An 18,832-nucleotide genomic window follows, 5' to 3' on the forward strand; every position below is an offset into this window, starting at 1 on the left:
CAAATATGTATTTTGTCCTTAGTCAATGGGCTTTGTCAAGTAACAACAATGATAGTATATTGTGAAAATCATTTATTATCTTAATACAGTTAAATCTTGAGAAAAACATAAACAATAATTATTATTATTATTTAATTTTAAAGGAAATATTCAATACTTATATAAAATATGCAATAATAAATATTTGCTATTTGAAGTCTCAGTCTTTGTGGAAAACTTTGTGTTTTCCACAAAGTATTTTTTTTTTTAAACTGTTCATTCAATAGTTTGCCTTTACAATGAGTAACATTCCTTGTTGCTTTATCCTAAATAATTCTAATCCTTCAAGTCACATTAGTTCAAATGATGGACTTTTCAATTAAATTACATTTCCCTACAAGTTTTAAAGCTGCACTTTTTATTTCATCTGGCCAGATTCAAAAGTTACAGAACAGTTCAGTTGATTTCATCAAGATTTTTCAAATATCTCAACATCAGTTGTTATTTCAAATGAAAATGTGAAAATATGTTAAATGATCCGCAGTGGAGTAATTTACACTTCTTTTAATCCAAATTAAATGTTAGTGTGAGCTCCAACGTTGAAGCAAACGTTTCTGTCTGGAAATTGAACTAAACTGTTAGTGTGCACAAAAAAATCGCTTTTTTTATATCATTAAAATTGTTTATTCACTTGTAAATTTTCAGCTTAAACCACGTGGGACATATTCATGCCACATGGATCTATTTTTAGTTCTCGCTCAGCCTTATTTTGGTCTCGTATTCCTCATGTCAACCTTTTTTAGCTCTGATCTCGTCATTTTATTTATTTCTTTATTTATTTCTTTATTTATTTATTTAAACATAAGCTTTAAAAACGCTCAGAGAACTTTTTATCTGCTCAGCTAAGAAACTGAAAACGGCACCGGGCACGATGGGATAGAGCCGCGTAGCCTTCATAGCCTGCAGAGTTGATCAATATGAGAGTCACTCAAGTATCAGATCCTATTCATCACCGCTGGGAAAGCAGCTTTCAGACGGAGCTCCTTCACCTCTGGGGCTTCTCCTGTTTCAGAGCGGCAGCTGCTCAGCTCCGCGCGTAAAACACGCGCAGCGTCTCCAAGAGGCGCAAACACGAGAGCGCTGCGCTTCCAAGCTCGTGTTGCACGCGCAGCACCGTTAAATGTTTACGTGAAAAGACACCAGCAGGTAAAACGACGCAGAAAGGCTTTCAGAAGTAAAACGTGCACAGTTTATTTCAGCTTCTGCAGCTTTACAGAGACACATTTGAAGCACACTTTCACAAATGAAATGTTTTCTTTTTTCCAGAATAAATTAAATTCAAATAAATAACAATTCAACATAAAAAATAAAAGTAATAGTAAAGTCTTCTCAGAAGTGTTGAAAAATATGTATAAATAAGGCCGACTACACCTCCCTTCATCAGAATATCTACAAAGTGCGCTCCACAAACGGGTCAGTGATCAGAAGAAGTCGAAATGATTCGTTTTCATGAGGGCGGGGAGAACAACAACACGACTCATAATAATCTGATTGTCGAAGCATCATTGCGGTGAACAGGTTTTACACGTCAGTGAGTCTTCTACAGGCCTAATTCAGCCAGTGGCAGAGAAAACAAACAGAAAGCACGTCCAAGAACCAACCAGAGTGTTCAAAATCACCAGAAATGTGCCATCACTTGCGTAATGAGGTAGACGCACAGCTACGCCGTGTTAATGTGTGTATCCGTGCGTGTTTATATACGTGAGTGAGTGCGTGTGTTTGCGTTTTATTGCAATGCATTCACTTTGGAAATGAGGAAGGGAACATGAGGGGAAATAAGGGAACATGGGGGAAGACGAGGGGGGGCAGTGTTGGTCCTTTTGGAGCAAAAAGCGCAGAAACATCCAGGCCTCTCTTGCGTTTCTGCAGAGGAACCCATGACGCTGATTGCACACACTGCGCGCCAGATTCTGACTTATTTTATCTTTTTCTACTAGTTTGGTCTGATTTGTCCCCCAATATGGTGAGCAACCCAACAAAAACATCTGGGAGGAAAATTCAATACATTTCAATGACAGTTTCCACACAAGGAAGTGCATATATTCACAAATATGTACACTGATAAATATAAAAAGAACTATCCGGGTCACAGAGGGTAATATGAACTATTATTCCTCATTTCCCGCGGTTAGTATTTTTATTTTTGTACAATAATTACTTTTTCATCCACAATTGGTCGCCTTTTCTCTTCAGTCAGAGAGCAGCAGTTTATTCTGCGGAGACGCAAACAGCTTTGAAAGTCACTGAGTCTGTTTTTCTGTCTGCGGTTCCACTGTCAGGACCAAACAAGGTACACGGTGTGACGCAGAACACAAACGTTCCTGTTAATACATGCTGAGCGGTGAAAAGTCCGCAAGTGTCCCCGAGTCACATCTGAGCTGAACGGCGCACCAAACTGCGTGATTTCTGCTCCAATACGCACAAATCTGGGACCTGCGGTGAACTATGGAGGCTGTTCAACCTACACTCTAAATATGAATTTTGCAAGGTATTAAACTTAAGTATTTTCTTACTTATTGGTTTGAATGCAAAATGTTAAATGATGATTCAATTCTAACAAGAGTCAGATTTTTTAAAATGTAATTAAATAGATAAAACCCCATTAAACAGTCAGATTAAAGTTAAAAGCTGCAAGCCAAACGTTTCTGCAAAATTATTTAAAATAGCCTAAAATATAGGGTTTTTTCAGTTTATAAGTTGGTTTTGGTATATTGTTGACAATTCTTATTTAATCAAGATAAAATCTCACTTCTCAGAAACCAGTTTATACAATCTATTATGACATCATGAAAGGCACAGGGGATGTTACTGAGCATATTCCTTCATGTCCCTACAATGCAGCACATCCTATACTGTCACAACTCAGTTTCATGACGTCAAAAATCATTTGCATACCAGTGATTATTGTTTCTTGGGATTTAGTCACTGAAACAAATCACTCCATATAGGCTAATTCATTTTCATTAAACCCTGTGTATTTAATGAAATCTTCATTAGAGATTTATAATTCATATCTACCAGTGTGTATTTGTTAGAGAACAACATACATGACTGGATAACATCATTAACTGAAAAGGTTGTAAGTTCAGTCAACCAGTTTAGCGACAATGCTAATCTGAACGTGCTAGCCCAGAGGCAGCCATTGCTAAGCTATGGATCAACGTAGCGGTGAAAGGTTTGCACGTCCTCTTCTGACAGACGACATGATGTTCATTAGCAACGACATCTTCATGGTTAAGAATGGAAGCAAGCTAGCAAGTTGACATTAGCTCTAGCACTGTGGCTAAACTAGCTGAGTCTTAAAACTGATATTGTAGGAGAAACTTTGAAACTTTCTCAACCTCAAATCTTATAGTTTTTAACAAATTAATTCCCACTAAGACCCAGATAAATATATCAGTCTGCCTTTTCTTAACTAATGAGAATAACAGTAATGTAATTTATTTGAAAATATTAATATTTTTATTTAAGAAAGTACCTAATGTGAGAATTTAACCATTATTAAACACTAAATTATATATATATTGGGCACCTAGTGATATTCTCCAAAATTCATTTTTAAAGTGTAGACATGAGTCTTTATTCAATGGCATTAGATGCGTTTATTGAAAACCAAATATTACTGTTTGTTTTTAGCATGAGATTAAAACCTAGACTTTAAAAATCACAGAAATGAATAATTGTATTTTGACACATTTTAAAAATGGGCATGCATTTAATATTGTATGTAAGTGTCTCTTAGCAGGTAAACTTGTAATATTTTTCCTTATAAATTGTTTTAAAATTAAATCTAACAAAAGGCAAAGCTGTAGAAGTTTAATTGGTTCATTTTAATCAACTTAATCAATTAATTTAACATAATTAAGTCAATGTATCGATTATGAAATTCAGCAAAAAATACATTTTTTTTCTTCACGAAAGATGCCAGTTTAATTTCTCTGAAACTATAATTAAAACTAACATCAGTTGCCTTTTTATTTAAGAATAAAAATCATATGTGACTTGTTTTAAGTGCCGCCCTGACAATCGACCTGTTTGGTATCTTTCTTGGGAAACAAGCAAATTTAATTGATCTAAATTTACATTTGAAAACAACATATTGTGTATTTGAATGTGGGAATCTCAATAAGAGATTTTGAGACTTGTTTTGAGTGCGCATCTTTGCGGCCCTGGCTGTGCGCCACGCAGAGTTTCTCCCCGCGGGAAAAAGGCGCAGGTACCGCTGGTACCTTGTTGATTCTGACAGTGCGGCTCCAGCAGACCAGCCTCAGCAGCTTGTCTCTGGTTTGTCTCTGTTGAAACCGGCTCAGAGACCCTCGGGTCTGTCGCAGTCTGCTTCAGTGCGTCGCAGAAAACTTCATCCGTTTCTGTTTTTGCCTCTGATTGCAAAACCAAACGCGGACCACGTTCTTTTTCAGATCCAGTTTCTCGGCGATCGCGGCGATCTTCTCCGACGACGGCCGCGGCTGCACGGCGAAATACGCCTCAAGGGAGCGCTTCTCCGGCGCGGCGATGGACGTGCGTTTCCTTTTCTTGTCGCCGCCGTTGAAGATCTCTGGCTTGGACATCTTCTCCCTCTGCGCCCGCTCCGCCTCCTCCAGCCAGGCCTCCAGAATGGGCTTCAGGGCCACCATGTTGTTGTGTGAGAGGGTCAGGGATTCGAACCTGCAGATGGTGCTCTGGCTCAGGCAGCCGACCCCCGGGATCTTGAGGTTGGCCAGCGCCGCTCCCACGTCAGCCTGAGTGACGCCCAGTTTGATCCGCCTCTGCTTGAAGCGCTCAGCGAACGACTCCAGCTCCCGCGGGTCGGGCTCCGCGTCCCCGCCAGCGCTCCCCAGGGAGCCGTGGGATCCCAGCGCGTGCGGATGCATGTTCATGGACTGAGTGTGGTGGTGGTGCTGCATATGGTTGATGGCCGACATGTGGGCCGCGGCGTGAGCCGTGTGCGAGGCCGTGGAGCAGACGTCCGAGCCGGGCATGCCTCCCAGAGAAATCCCCGGGGTGAGATGGTCAAGCAGGTCTCCCTCCAGTCCCTGCGCGGGCTGGTGGTGCGCCGGGTGGTGGTGTGAGGTGAGCACTGACGGGTGGTGTAGATGCGCGGAGGAGGAGGTCGGGGTGCAGGTCATGCTGGTCATGGTGGTCATGGTGTGGTACGTGGCGTCTGGCTTGAAAGGATGGCTCTTCTGGGCCACGATGTCCACGGCGGCGAGAGCCTCGGCTCTCTGCAGAAGCGTCTCATCGAAGCCGGCGAAGATGTTGCCCTGAAGCTGAGAGAGGAGGAAGGACAGAGGCAGAGCCGTCAGAGCCGTCAGAGCCGTCAGAGCCAGCAGAGCCAGCAGTCTGCCACAAAACCAACAGCTGCTGCTGCTGCTGGTTGAACTGTTGGATGCGCCAAAGGCTCTCTGCTTGTCCTAATATTTAAAAAACAATGAATCATTTGATAGTTTAACATAAAACACATGCAAAATAATAATAATAATAATAATAATAATAATAATATAATAATAATAATAATAATAATAATAATAATAATAAATGAAATAAAGAATGCATACAATTATATAAAAAAAATAAAAATAAATTTAAAATAAAAACTTGACATACTTTTAGAGGAAAAATCACCAAAAAGAAGATGTTTAAAATTGCCACCATAATCACTTTGAGCCGTTTGAACATTTCATAAACCTCTAAAGAAAAACTTTGACTAGGATTTTTTGACCTCAGTTTTCCAAGCTGTCAGCGGCTCCTTCCTGCAGCGCGTCCGCGTGGAGGAATATTCATTTAAAATTTATATTTACGATCTCCTGAATAATTCCTACGGACGATGAAACGAGACCCGTTTGAATATGAATGAGACAATATGAGAAAAGGCGAGTCCACTCCACGCACTGTGCATCATCTTGAACTTTTCTTTAGCCTTCTGATGCATCGTGGAAGCGCAGCATCCCTTTTCCTTCTCTAAAGGACATTTTCACGATTTCTGCATTTAAGTCCTTTAAGGACGTTACAAGAAAATCATTTAATTAAATCTTTATTTTCATTTACGTTGAGGAAAGTACAAATTTCTCCAACTTATAACTTGAGACTTTTTTTATTGTACAGTTTCGTTTGTAGACAAAATGTGCTGTTGTGATCACACGTTCATCTATTTTTATAATTTATTTCTTTACATTTTTTAACGCTGTAAAACAGATTTACACTGAATTAAAAGTTGTTGGTGCAAATTTACGCATTTAACCCACTAAATCAAGCAATTTACAAAAGTCCTTGTACTTTTAAGTCCTCTATGCGAATTCTCAAAAAAAAGAAAGAAAGAAAGAAAGTAAAAGTCTTCATTTTGCGGTGGGTTTGCGCTTTTGCTGTTGTGCAGTTGCGCGGGCAGCAAGGTGAGACTCACCGACGGCGTGGGCAGGCAGGCCCTGCGGATGGCCTCGGAGCTGGAGTGCAGGGGCGTGTATTTGGGCTCGTGCAGGATGGGGTGCATGCTGAAAGGCTGCTTGCTGTTCATCGACATCATGATTGCAGAAGTGAGGGAGGGTCGCTGTCCGTCGTCCTCGTTCGACTCCGTTTTGGTGATATTACCTGGAGAAAAACGCCTCGCAGAGGAATAAAAAACAACAAAAGCAACCTGCCGCTAGCAGAGGTGTTTTGGGTCAAAAAAAAAAAAAAAAAAAAGTAACCCGCCGGATCGGACTCAGGGATTTTCGCCTTTAAGTCAGGGAAAAAAAAAAGGTAAGGAGCAGTAACTCCTGGACTCCTGTGGACCTTCTGCCTGCTTTTCCACTCTGAACGATTCCTATAATAAAGATGCTGCCTGCATCCGGCGCCTATATTAGACCGCTGCCTCACAGGCTGCTCCTCATTGGAGGACCGGCCCTCCCTCCCGCTGCGTTCCTCCACCAATCACATGGAGAAACCCGGCTGTGGCCACGCCCACCACCAGAAGGGACCCTTTGAGGTAGCACTTTGCTAAAGAAATGTTTCTGTCACATTTGTAGATTAGAACCGGGTCAACAATGTCAGAACAGGAATCACCAAGATTTCCATAACCAGGCATTGACTGCAAGTTGTAAAAATCTTAATTATTAAAACTTAAAGTTAGAAAAAGTCATAGCCCTGTACAGAGCTTTCCAAAAGCTGTTGTACTTGTTTGTTCCAACCACAAACTTGGGATTTTCTGTGACAGATCAACACAAAGTGGGAGAAAAAGAATGAACTGTGTGAAAAGTGTGGAGTGTATCTGTGTTGAGCCCTCTCTCTGAGTCTGCAGTGTGTCTTGGTCTTCCTGATGTTGTTTGGTCACTAAAGTCCTTTCATAAACCTCTGAGCTCTTCACAACCAGGCAGACCTCTGGAGGCAGGTAGATCCAATAAAAGTTCAATTATACAAACTGCACTCCGCAGCTTCTTATTAACAAAATAGTGATGTGTATGGCTTTCTTTCCACTTCACAGTGACAGCGCATAAATTTCCAGTGAAACACATCAAAGTTAAAGCAAGAAAAAAAGTTAAAATAAGAAAAAAAAGTTAAGTATTTATGAGTATTTTTGAAAAGTGCTCTATACATTTCTCAGTAAGAAAATAGTTATTAAGCCTTTTAGGCTACAAAAAAAAGTGAAATTAACTCCCAGCATGTAGAACTATTTTCCTTCAGTGGTTCAAGAAGGCATTTAATAAAAATCTTTTTAATTGTTACAAGAGGCCATTAAAAATAAGTTTTAATTTATGAAAACATCTCCAAACTCCTCCTAATGAACCCATTTCCTTTTCTTAACAACTAACATGTAAATAATGGTGGTTGATTCACTTTCTGGCTGTGAGAAGGTGTACCCTGCTCTCCACAAACACACCCTCCTGTCTCAATTAAACAATAAACACCCAAAGCCTCCTTTTATACGGAGGGATGTGAATATTTGGCAGTGCTTCCTCCCTCCATCTCTGATATGTCATCTATATAAATGAAAAACAAATACTTACCTGCTGTAAATATGATTGATAATTGTTACGGGTTCTTTAAAAGTAGAAATTAAAAATGCATTACTTTTTTTTCCCTGCCAAAACTAGGGGGCTATGCTCCCACTTATTCATTGATTTCATTCAAGTATTTTAATGGGAAGTTGAGTGGAGGGAAAAAGTCTCCATAGTTGAGACAGGAATAACCAAACCCTGATCTGGGTTCAGTGCTTCAAGAAACTTTTCATACAAATATCCAGGGCATGAGTTACAACTGCATGAGCCAAGGTCAGGTATGGTCTGATAATCAATGGTCCAAATCCATCTTTTCACATCTTCAAAGTCAATGTTGTGTTTTATTTTAAAATCAATATTTCAGCATCTGAAGGAAGAGTAAAACAGCACAGAATATAAGTAGGATGTTTTTACAAACAGTGGCATTTTGGTGTACATTCTTAATCTGAAGGTTGATATTCCTGTAATAAAAATCCCCTTTCACTGGTTTCACACAAAAGTCACACTTTCGGAAAAGTGATTTTTTTTTCAGCTGTAACCTTTAAAAGTTTACACAACGTTATCATTCTATATGCAAAGAATCTAAAACTTTCATTTATAAAACTGATTTCCTCAGATAAATGTACAATTCATAATACCCCCACCTGTATTTATAGTAACTGACACTTTGAACACTGGAAAATCAACCAGTCTAAAAAATAATAAAGTGAATAAAGTGTGCTCAAACAAAGACAAAATCTTTTCATACACCATTTATATTGTCATGTGGACAGTGCAACACAGACACACACAGGATAAACACTCATGCACACAGTCACTCTTAAAGACAATTTATAGATGAATAAACCTAACATCCAATTTTTGGCATGTCGGGTTCATCTAACTAAACCTAAACAATCTCACACAGAAGAAAAGAAGAAAGAGACAAGTGAGTTTTCAGAATTTCTTACAAGGAACTAGCTTTAGTTTAAATTTTTCTACCTATTCTGAAGCACGCTCTGCCTCACCCTCTCTTTTTATTTTCTCAGGGCAGTTCCTAGATACATAGCTTATCCAGTTTTCTTGAGTTACAGGCCCCTACAGGCTGCCGTAGTGCAGAGTGCAAAATTCAGTTCCTCTCTACTTCCTTCTGCAGCAACAATGCAGGAACTGGTCAACTCACAGTCCTAAAATATACAAATGGGTATTTATATGGGATATTTATTTACAATTCTAACAAATACCCAGAGAAATCCTTTGCATTCTTAGAGAGAACATGCAGACTTTCTTGAAGAACCCAAAATATATGTCAGATCAGAAGAACAAGATCCAAGTCAGATGAAAAATGAAAATAATTAATGAATGACATCAAGTTGTTTGCAGAATATCAAAATAAATTATACTGGTTAAAAAAAAAGATGTTGAGGAAGTTGCAAGAAATCAATTTATATTAAATTGATTAATAATGACAAAACAAAAAGATTTGTCTCTCTAATTTTGAGCCAGATTTCTATTGTGAGAATATGTTACATGGCCTCATGCACTGGGTGAAACAATCTGCAAATGTCTGCATGCAAATTCATCTTTAAATGATGCAACTGAGGTAAAATAGTCCCTACATATGTGCTCCATCATGTGAGAAGAATTTTTAAGTGTCAGAGAAGCATCAGCTTTATTGAACTTGATGGTCATCTTGTGTCATTCTCTGAAAGCAGGAACTCAGAATCAAACTCTTAACCAGTCTGTATCACTTTATTTGATGCAACAGTTGCATTTTTTCCCCCTTGGGAATCAGCTCTTACTGTGTCAGAAATAGTATTTTCAGTTTTTTTTTTCCAGCAAACATCCTTCATCTGTATCATGTAACAGGATCTGTGTTGCTCTTGTTACCTTGCCTCTTGCTCTTCAGTCCGTGGCTGAACCTCCAGCCCTGACTCACCGACAATAAGAGCTGCCCTGTTGGTCACAGAGTCAGGAAACCTGAGTGAGACCTATTGTCCTGTCCTGGCTGCCACCCTCCAGAGGGTCCCCGGCACCCGTTCATCAAATATACATCACCGCTCTCCAGTGAGACGCCAGCGGCCAGGATAGTCCTTTGGGAAAGCAACACTGTGCAGACACAGAGCAGGGAGTACAGCTGGGATCAGAGGAGGATCTGCGGCAGGGGAGAGAACGCTTCAGACTCTTTAAGTTCACCAAATTGAGCAAGAAAAACAGTTTGAATTAAACATTTCCTTCCTTTGCTGGAAGTAAATAAAATGAGTATCAAACTTTCCTGCTAGAAAGATGTAATTGATGATAGGCTGCTAGAAAGATGTAATTGTGAAAAACACCAGTAATGATTTTCTGGGTTAGTGTGGGGGGTTGTTATCCCAATGATGGTGTTACTTGGAAGAGATGTTACAGGTAGAATCTGAACCAGAGAGAGGTTTTGACATTGAACCTGTATAACAAGCACCCATAAAAAAATAAAAACAAAAACAAAAAAAAAAAACACTATTCTCCACCAAATGAGAAGCATATTTGGTACAAAGTCACTAAGCTAAATGACTGCATCATCTAAACTGTTGGGTAATGTTTTACCCAATGTTTTGGACACTCAATTGGAGAGTGCTGCAGTGTCTGTCGGGCAGATTTGTTGTCTTAAGTCACTCATGTTCTGGGTAAGTTTGAGGCAAAGAACCAAATATCTCTTCTGGGGAAAGGACATCTTGAGATCTCACAATAAAGAACTAGAGAATGTTGCTGGGATAGTGACCCAATGTTGTAGAAGACGACCAAGATAGATTAACTTTCTGCACATTGATTTGATAATATAAGCTTAACCAGTTTTTCCGATCATAATTCCACAAAAAATACATAACAACAATCCTCCCATTTTGAATCACTGTGGTTTTACATAGTTCAAGTTCATCAAAGTATGCTGTTAAGATACTAACCTGAAGAGAGGTTGCTTGCATCTCACAGGATGGACATGACCAATGCATAATGCCTAAGGAGGGGTTCTGTATTGCAACCCTTGTGTTTGGTTTACAATCAGTGCTTTACATACAAGCAACATTTGTACTCTAGAATAATTTGGCATAGAAATGAATTTATTGCAGAACAAGCCCAAATCATCACCTTTCCAACTGCATGCTTGACAGTGCGTATGAGGTGTATGTGTTGAGATGTGTTTGTGCTCCATGGCCAAACATTTTTATTCTAGACTCATCTGTCCAAAGGACAATGTTCCAAAACAGATTCATTTAGATGAAACTTTGCAAAGTTGTGCTTCTGCTTTTGTACAGTTACATGTTTCTTTCCCAACCATGACGGACAAGTCATAGCTTTTTTTATTGTACTGTCATAAATGTAACCATTTAGCATGCTAACTAATGCCATAGCTCAGGTCACTGAAGTACTTCCACCTCAGCTTTCCAGTATTGCATGATCTAAACCTGAGGTGAATTTGTTGGGATGCGTTCATTCTTCTGCAAATTTTCAGCATCTTTATGTATTTCACTTGTTGTCAACCTTTCACTGTACTATAATACACATTAAGTTAGTTGTAAATGACCTTATAACTTCCCAGGGTAAAAACAGTTCTGCACACCTAATGTCTTAGTTTAAAACATTTTTCAGCTACTGGAGATACTTAGCTTCAGTTTCAGGAAGGTCTTTTGTTTGACAAGGATACATGTCATTGAGATCCATCTGTTAGCGTATTTCAGAGAAAGTATTTTTAGCTGTTTGTTTTAACAAAGTAAGAGCATGTGTGTGCTGTGTGCAGCTAAGCATGGGTGCAGCTTCGTATGTTCAGGGTGTAGCATGGACTCTGAGGGATCTAACATCCCACAAAGCTTTCAGGGAGCAGAACATGGCTGCCACAACGTGTATTTCTGCCACATTTAGCAAATGGACAGTGAAGTGCAGCCCTCCGCTGACTTCCACCACAGCCTCCTCACCTCATGCCTTTGCCTTCTCCATTTTTTACCCTCATTCTTCTCTGTGCACTCCTTTTTCCTCTTCTCTCCACTTCCTCTAGCTTTGAATTATTGATAGCGAGTAAAATCTGACGTTGTAAAGTTTGTGACCATTCACCAAAATCGGCCTCCGCTTCTCACCAAGGGGGCATGCCGAAGGGTAGGCGGTGTCTAACCACACACTTTTAATGTAATTGCCTGTAGGGGTCCTGGTAAATATTTAATTGTCTGCCAGTACAAATTAAAGACACAAGGCTGGAAGAAAAGGTTAGTAGGTTCGCTTGGGGAGAGATTCTGTGCACTTTACCTGGGCCAGTTGGTTTTGAAAAGGGCTTTGTTGCTCAAATAGAGTGAAAGACGGAGCGAGACTGTTCTGCTTCATTTACCTTTCAGTGATGAGAACATACGCACAAAGGTCCTCCATGTATTACCAGGAGATCCTGAAACCAAGATCTAAGAACAGGCCATACTGAGACTAAATCTAGTAATCAGTAAAGGTGTTCAAATGAAATGCAACATTTGACTTGTCCACATGACCACATCTGTCCCACAAAGTAGAAAAGAACACATATTTTAAAAACATTTGGCCTTAGCCAAAAATTCAAATATCGTGACATTTTGCTTTTGCCATTACTCACCCTTACTGTGTTGACAGAAACAAAGTACACACATTTTCAGCTCTAGGGTGTTAAGGTAACATGACAAATTAAAGTTATTTGGTTTTGACCAGGTTTTAACTTATTTAAATGAGCAAAAACTGCAACAAACTTTCAATGTCTATGGAGTGGTACCGGACTTCCAAAATGTAAACATTGTGATAATCTAAGTTCACTCTCACTTTTTCAATAGGATGTAGAAGTGAATGCAGGAGTCAGACACATTTATGAACCGATGATCAGCAGGCTTGTCCAGCTTTAGCTTTGCAGAGCTACATCTGCTAGAGCATTCTTTGGACAAATGAAACCAAAGTAGAAATATCAGCATAACTCCCCTTACCAACAGTCAAGTATGATGGTGGAAGGAAGATGATTTGGGCTCCTTTTCCAACCACAGAGTCAAACGCAAGGCAATCTGTCAGACAGCTGTAATGGAAATTTTGTTGCTTGCTAAAGCGTTGTTAAAGCCCAATTTGGAAAGACTGTGTATTTTTGGTTTAGATGAGATTCTTCTGTGAATTTATCAAAAACTTATTTATGAAGATAAAATGTTTTATATTAAAGAGGAACAAACCCACATTGCAACCATCAGCATCTCATTCAGCTCAGAAAGCCTTTTGTTAGATTTGGGGGTCAAAGGTTGTGAGCTTTGGGACCTATATGTATTTTCGTCTTATTTTTAAAAATTATACCGCCAAAATGTGAGCTCTAACTTGCACCTAAAATGATTTATTCATTGAGTTTGTTGACTCTTCGCACCACATGTTTCACCGACCCATGGGTTTGTGAGTTTTCTTCATCATCGCACTGATTTTCTTTTCTGCTCTTTGTATTCCAACCAGTGTTCTAGCACTGGGTTATTTCTTATTTACAGTTTCTGCATTTTTCATGCTTGCTGTTTTCATTATCTCCACCTCCTTAATGTCAGTCTTTCTCTCATCTCTTCTTCTAATCTCGTGTTGAGTCTCTCCACATGCTGTAATTGGACTGTTGATGGAAAACGAGCAGAAAGAAGTGGGAGCAAAAACAGAGCAAAAAGCAAAGAGAGGGACTGACAAGTCCAAAAAAGACAGATAGTAAATGAGACAGAGAAAGAGAGAAGACATATTTTGGATCAATAGATTAACTGAGTGCTCATGTATTATGCATCGGAGCCCTGCAGCACTTTCACATAAAGAGAATGTTGGGCAGGATTGGCGTGTAAAAGCTTTATAACTGCAGGCCTGTTTACTCAGAATATTCGAGGGGACCGCTGTCGCACTGAACTCAACATATCAAAGTATAACTGGGCCAAGGCAGCAAACCGTCCTGAACCCAGAACCTCACACAGCACCCAGTTCAACTGCAGCCTTGTGCTGAAATCCTCATTTAAATTTGTGTTAAAGTTCAGATTCTCACACTGGTTGTGGTTTCACACTTTATTTTGCATATAGTGTTATGGTATAAAAGAAAATGCACTCTCTGATTGCTCTGGAGTTAATCTTCATTTGGTTTTAACAAGCTTCTAAAATTATTTACACGTAACTATTTAAGTGTAATGGTGGTTATATTTTTTCAAACAGAAGCCAAAATACAACAAACTGTTTGCAAAAAGCAACAAATTAAATTAGTTTCTTTCTCGTTTGATCAGAGTCTCACATCATGGTGGATGAAATTTTTGTTTTCTTCGCTATAGTGTTGCTACATTCCTACATGATGCAATTTTGGCCAAGCTTGGACAGACTGGCTCACATTATACTCTGCCCAGTGTGTGCAGTTATTAGACAACTTGTGTTTTTGAGTATTCATTTTATTATTGAGTAACTGCAGAGCTTTTAGTCAATCCAACTTGCTAATTAAAATCTGATCTGACATTGGACCTTCAAGAAAGTGAAAGTGAAGTTTTAATGTTCTTAGGAGAATAACTATATGTACACAATTATTTGACAACTATCTCAATGCAGAATAATTATACAATCAAATGAAAAACAGAAAATTGGCCCCTCTCACTTCTTTGTTTTTATCTGGTAAAGAGAATTATATATAATATAATTCAATAAGTCTTCCTTTTATGGAGTCCTTTGAAAAAAAGACCTGATTCTGTAACACATATGAAGTCGAAGCATTTGAGTGTGAATTGCAAACTAGAAAAACACTATATTTGAAAGATTTCTTCCAGGTCTTCCAACTCTGGAAATTCCCATCTCGGTCAAAAAGGGGTCTAAAAAATGTCTGAATAAAAACTTGACATTATTCACCTTCAGATCAGAAAAACTTCTGAGCTTCTGAAAGCAACATCTGCGGTTGGTCTTGACATCACCTGCTGGTTCCTCCCTGCCCTTCCCTTTCCTAAAAAGTCAACATCCAGACAATCCACAGAGGGCCGAGCATCAAACAGCTAGAGCTCCTGAGCCTTTCCCCAGATACAGCCATGCTTATTTCCATGCAAACAAAATCCCTTTCCCTCTCCTGTACTACAAGAATAGAGAGCAGTTGAACAAAGGGAAAACAAGTAAACAAACAAAATGGTGTGTGAACATGTCACTGAAACAGGGCTGGAGGGTGTTTGGTGAGGGGAATTATATTAGAATAGCATATTCATGCAAATTGATATTATCAAATTTTCTCACTGATGTCTCTGGTGTTTGGAACTGGAGGGATAAATAAGAAGAAAATGATGTTAATACTCAGAAGAGACACGTCAAAGCTATTTGAAGATCCTTCTGTATGGATGCTTTGTTTAAGATCTTTTAGCAAATGTAGCTTTGATGGCAGAGAGTTCGTACTCACACAGAGATATAAAGATAACTACAGAGAAAAGGCTGTCCACAGGACGCCATTACTGCCTAGCTGCCAAGATACAACAAATATGTTAAATAAATAAAAAAAAATCTCTTTTCAAAGAGAGAATTTCTTATTTGAACCCATTTAATTAACTGTAATTTTAATTCGGTTCAGTCGATAAACTAAAATGTTTTTCACGCATGTGTCCACAGTGTTTGGAATTGGAATAAATCAAATCTGATGGTTTGCAAAAAGAGCTAAATCATTTTCTATGCATTCGAAAACTCCCATGAAAACACAAAACAATTCTGTGACCTATGTTGTAAATATGTCAATATCAACATATATATCCAAAGTTCAAAAATGCCCTAAGATTTTATATCTTGGGGCATTTTATTGCTGCAAAAATAAAAACAGCTCACATAAAACCTTTATGAGCTCGCCCTCCCATGTGGACCAACTTTCAGAAGAGAGCTACTTTAGCTTATTAGAGGCAATTGTTGGCTGCCTGGAAACCACCGAGATGACTTCAGATGACTGTAAAACATGTAACCACTTCTTTAGATTCTTACAAAGAATCTAGATCCATATCCCAGTCGATTGGGGTCCCTTAGAGCAGACCCTTAGAGAGTACATTTGTGGTGAGCTGAAGAATTTCTGGGAGACCTTTCACTATATGACAGTTGTTGACTCGCATTTAATGTCAAATGGGACAAAAACCTGTGCAGTGGTTCACTGGACGGTAGTCCTTATCTTTAATACAGAAGAGACTGCTTTGTTTAGACTTTGCCCCTTTCTGCTTATACCTATGTTGCGGAACTGGAAAAGGTGGATTGCTACCGGTGTACCTCGCATGATTTATTTGCAAGTCCAACTTACAAATTAGTTCTTTGAACAGACAGCTCATTTCTAAAGCAGTGACTTATTGGGCTTTGATAAAACAGCTTCATGTTACAACTGGAAATGTGAACCAGTCGACTAGAGACTTATTTGTGCATCAAACCTGTTTTTTCCTTCAGCGCATTTTTTAAACACTGTTATCTGGGCACTGACAAAAAGGAAAGAAGAAAAGCCAATGATATTAACTGCAGATGCCCAACTTCTCCCATGTATTCATTTGGACAACATATTTATTGTTAGCGCCAGAGGCCATTTGGATTTACTCCTACTGATTTAGACCAGCTTGCTGATCAAATTGGTGGTATTCAGTTAAAAAGCGAGTTCTGGCTTTGCTTTTCAAGTGGGCTGCACAATTATGATAGTAGACACCTGAGGTTGGACGCATAACTTGGTAAAATTGCCCTGAATTTTCTCTCAGAAAAACAAAAAATACTGTGAAGTTTTAGATATTTTTTGTAGCAGGTAAGCATATTCCCCTTCTAAAAACATAAACTGCACGATTCCAAACAGAAGAGTTATTGCTATTGTCTTTTTGTTTAAAATCAAGGTATTACTCAACTCTTGCACGAACTTGAGTCAGAGCCTGCTGTTAAAGAATTTCCCAAAGGATCTCCAGTAGATGAACATATGAAAAGGCAAAAACAAGGTGAAAAAAGGAGAATGAAGGAATGATGGGTACTTAATGCCATCTGATCAGGACTGAACTTCGATCAGAACTCTACATGGTCAGAGTACAGATGAACTTTAAACTTCTGAATAGGTTATATAATTTGGTGAATTTTGTAACTTTTCTTATTAGGAAAGCATTAAACAGTTTGCTTTTGATGCTGTTTTACATTAATGTGGAGATAATTTATATTTAACAAAATCCAGAATCAAAAGGTAAAAACCAGAGGGTACCACTTAAAAAGTGCTATTCATAAATATTAGTTTAACTGATGCTAGAGGACGACACCATAAAGACATTTAGTGAAAGCTAATGCTCACATGCTAACTTCATTTCAAATCATATCTGTCGTTGAAAGACTACAATCCTTGAACATCAATATCATTTTGACATTCTGATCTTTAGGTGCTGTGATGCATATATCTTGTCTATTACTTTTCTTTTTCTTTATTTTGTTCTCTGTTTCTTGCTTGAAATAAAGTTATTGAGGGGAAAACGAGACAGACAGAGAGAGGAGGAGAGAGAGAACATGATGAGAAGAAATGGTTACATTGGTTACATGTACACAAGAACAGCATGTTAGTCATTTCTGTTGTTTCACTGCCCCAGTTTAATTGACAAACTAATGAGGCTCGCGTACTGCACTGATATTTTGTTATTTTTGGGTAAAGCTGCAATGTTTGTGAGCCCTTGATTTACTGCATGTCTGTTGTTTCGTAGACCTTTTAGAAAAGGTTGCTCCATGAATGAATGGAAGTATCGTACATTGGTGTTGCAACAGAGGGCATAAAGGTCTTCCATACACCTCAGAGCTCCAGCTGGTCCATGCTGGTGGGGGTCTTTGTCCCAGCTATCCTCCCCTCCATCGCTTGTCCTCACCCTCACACCCGCACCCCAATTCCTCCGTCTCACTCTAACAGGATTAGAAGGTGGAAGCTACTTGCTCGGCAGACCTCTGAGCGTATGTCTGAGCGAGAGACTGACAGCAATAGAGGTGGTCTTGTGTGTGTGGGGGGGGGGGGGGGGGGAAGGGGGGAGAGGAGGAGGGGATGGGGCGGTGCGTGTGTGTGTGTGTGTGTAAGAGTGATGATGGGGCTTCAGGGGAAAATGCCCACTCTCGTGTGTTTAGCGGTGAAAGACCCCACAACAGCTTTGAGGCGGTGGTCCCAGGGGACACCAAACACCAGGGGGAGTCTGTATGTGTCTCTGTGTTTCACCATGTGTTGAGCTACTTCATATAATATGAAGCACAACTTATTCTACTGTATACAGCATATTCCACTCTTACTGTCATGGTATGGTAAACAAGCCATTGTGTCAGAAACATCAAAATAAGACTAAGAACAAAACAAGCCAATAATTGTAGAACATTTTTAAGGTGAGGGAAATAAATTTATAGTTTCCATGCACTCTGAACTAAGCCCACAACATTATAGACATTACAGATCGTAGGCCAACAGGGAGAAGAAATTTTATTTTGTACGATTTTTTTGTTGTTTTTTTTGCAGTGGTTCAACACACAAAGATTATGGCTCGTTAGCAGCCATAATCCGCATAACATTGACATGCTGAGGTGGTAACTACCACCAGGGAGAGAGCTAAAACATGCAGGATGCATCCCTGCTTTAATAGGTAATGACAGTGTGGAACCTGATGTGTGTACCTTTACATTTTCAGTAAATCTCTGCTGCTTAGAGGCAAGAACCTGAAATCACACAACTTCAGAAACTTTTTCTGTGTTTTATACATTTTTTTTAACAGATAATGAGTTTACCAACTTGGTTCATGCTGGATAGCTGGGTTTGATGAGAATCCTATAGCAGAGGGTTACTGAATTATCTTATCGTGTGTCATGTCTCGTCATGCTACCATCCTGTGACAGATGTTCCTGTAAAG

The 18,832-nt window shown here is 39.2% G+C and overlaps 1 protein-coding gene across 1 annotated transcript; it reads right to left on the minus strand.

Annotated features, from left to right (window-relative positions):
* Positions 1–1,205: 1,205 nt before the first annotated feature.
* pou4f4 (POU class 4 homeobox 4) lies at positions 1,206–6,707 on the minus strand. Its single transcript, XM_055046888.1, has 2 exons — positions 6,437–6,707; positions 1,206–5,306 (listed from the first exon to the last, which is right to left on the minus strand). The coding sequence occupies exons 1-2, from the start codon at positions 6,554–6,556 to the stop codon at positions 4,377–4,379; spliced, it is 1,050 nt and encodes a 349-aa protein (XP_054902863.1). The 5' UTR covers positions 6,557–6,707; the 3' UTR covers positions 1,206–4,376.
* Between the last annotated feature and the right edge of the window lie 12,125 nt (positions 6,708–18,832).

This window comes from Poeciliopsis prolifica, unplaced genomic scaffold, assembly GCF_027474105.1.
Source record: "Poeciliopsis prolifica strain line A6 unplaced genomic scaffold, Auburn_PproV2 SCAFFOLD024, whole genome shotgun sequence".
NCBI lineage: Eukaryota > Metazoa > Chordata > Actinopteri > Cyprinodontiformes > Poeciliidae > Poeciliopsis > Poeciliopsis prolifica.

Excerpts from the sequence above, each read along its gene's own strand:
- pou4f4 (XM_055046888.1), bottom strand. The coding sequence starts at position 6,556 with ATGATGTCGATGAACAGCAAGCAGCCTTTCAGCATGCACCCCATCCTG. Across the intron at positions 5,307-6,436 it reads CCTGCCTGCCCACGCCGTCG|CTTCAGGGCAACATCTTCGC; the intron begins GTGAGTCTCACC and ends CTCCTCTCTCAG.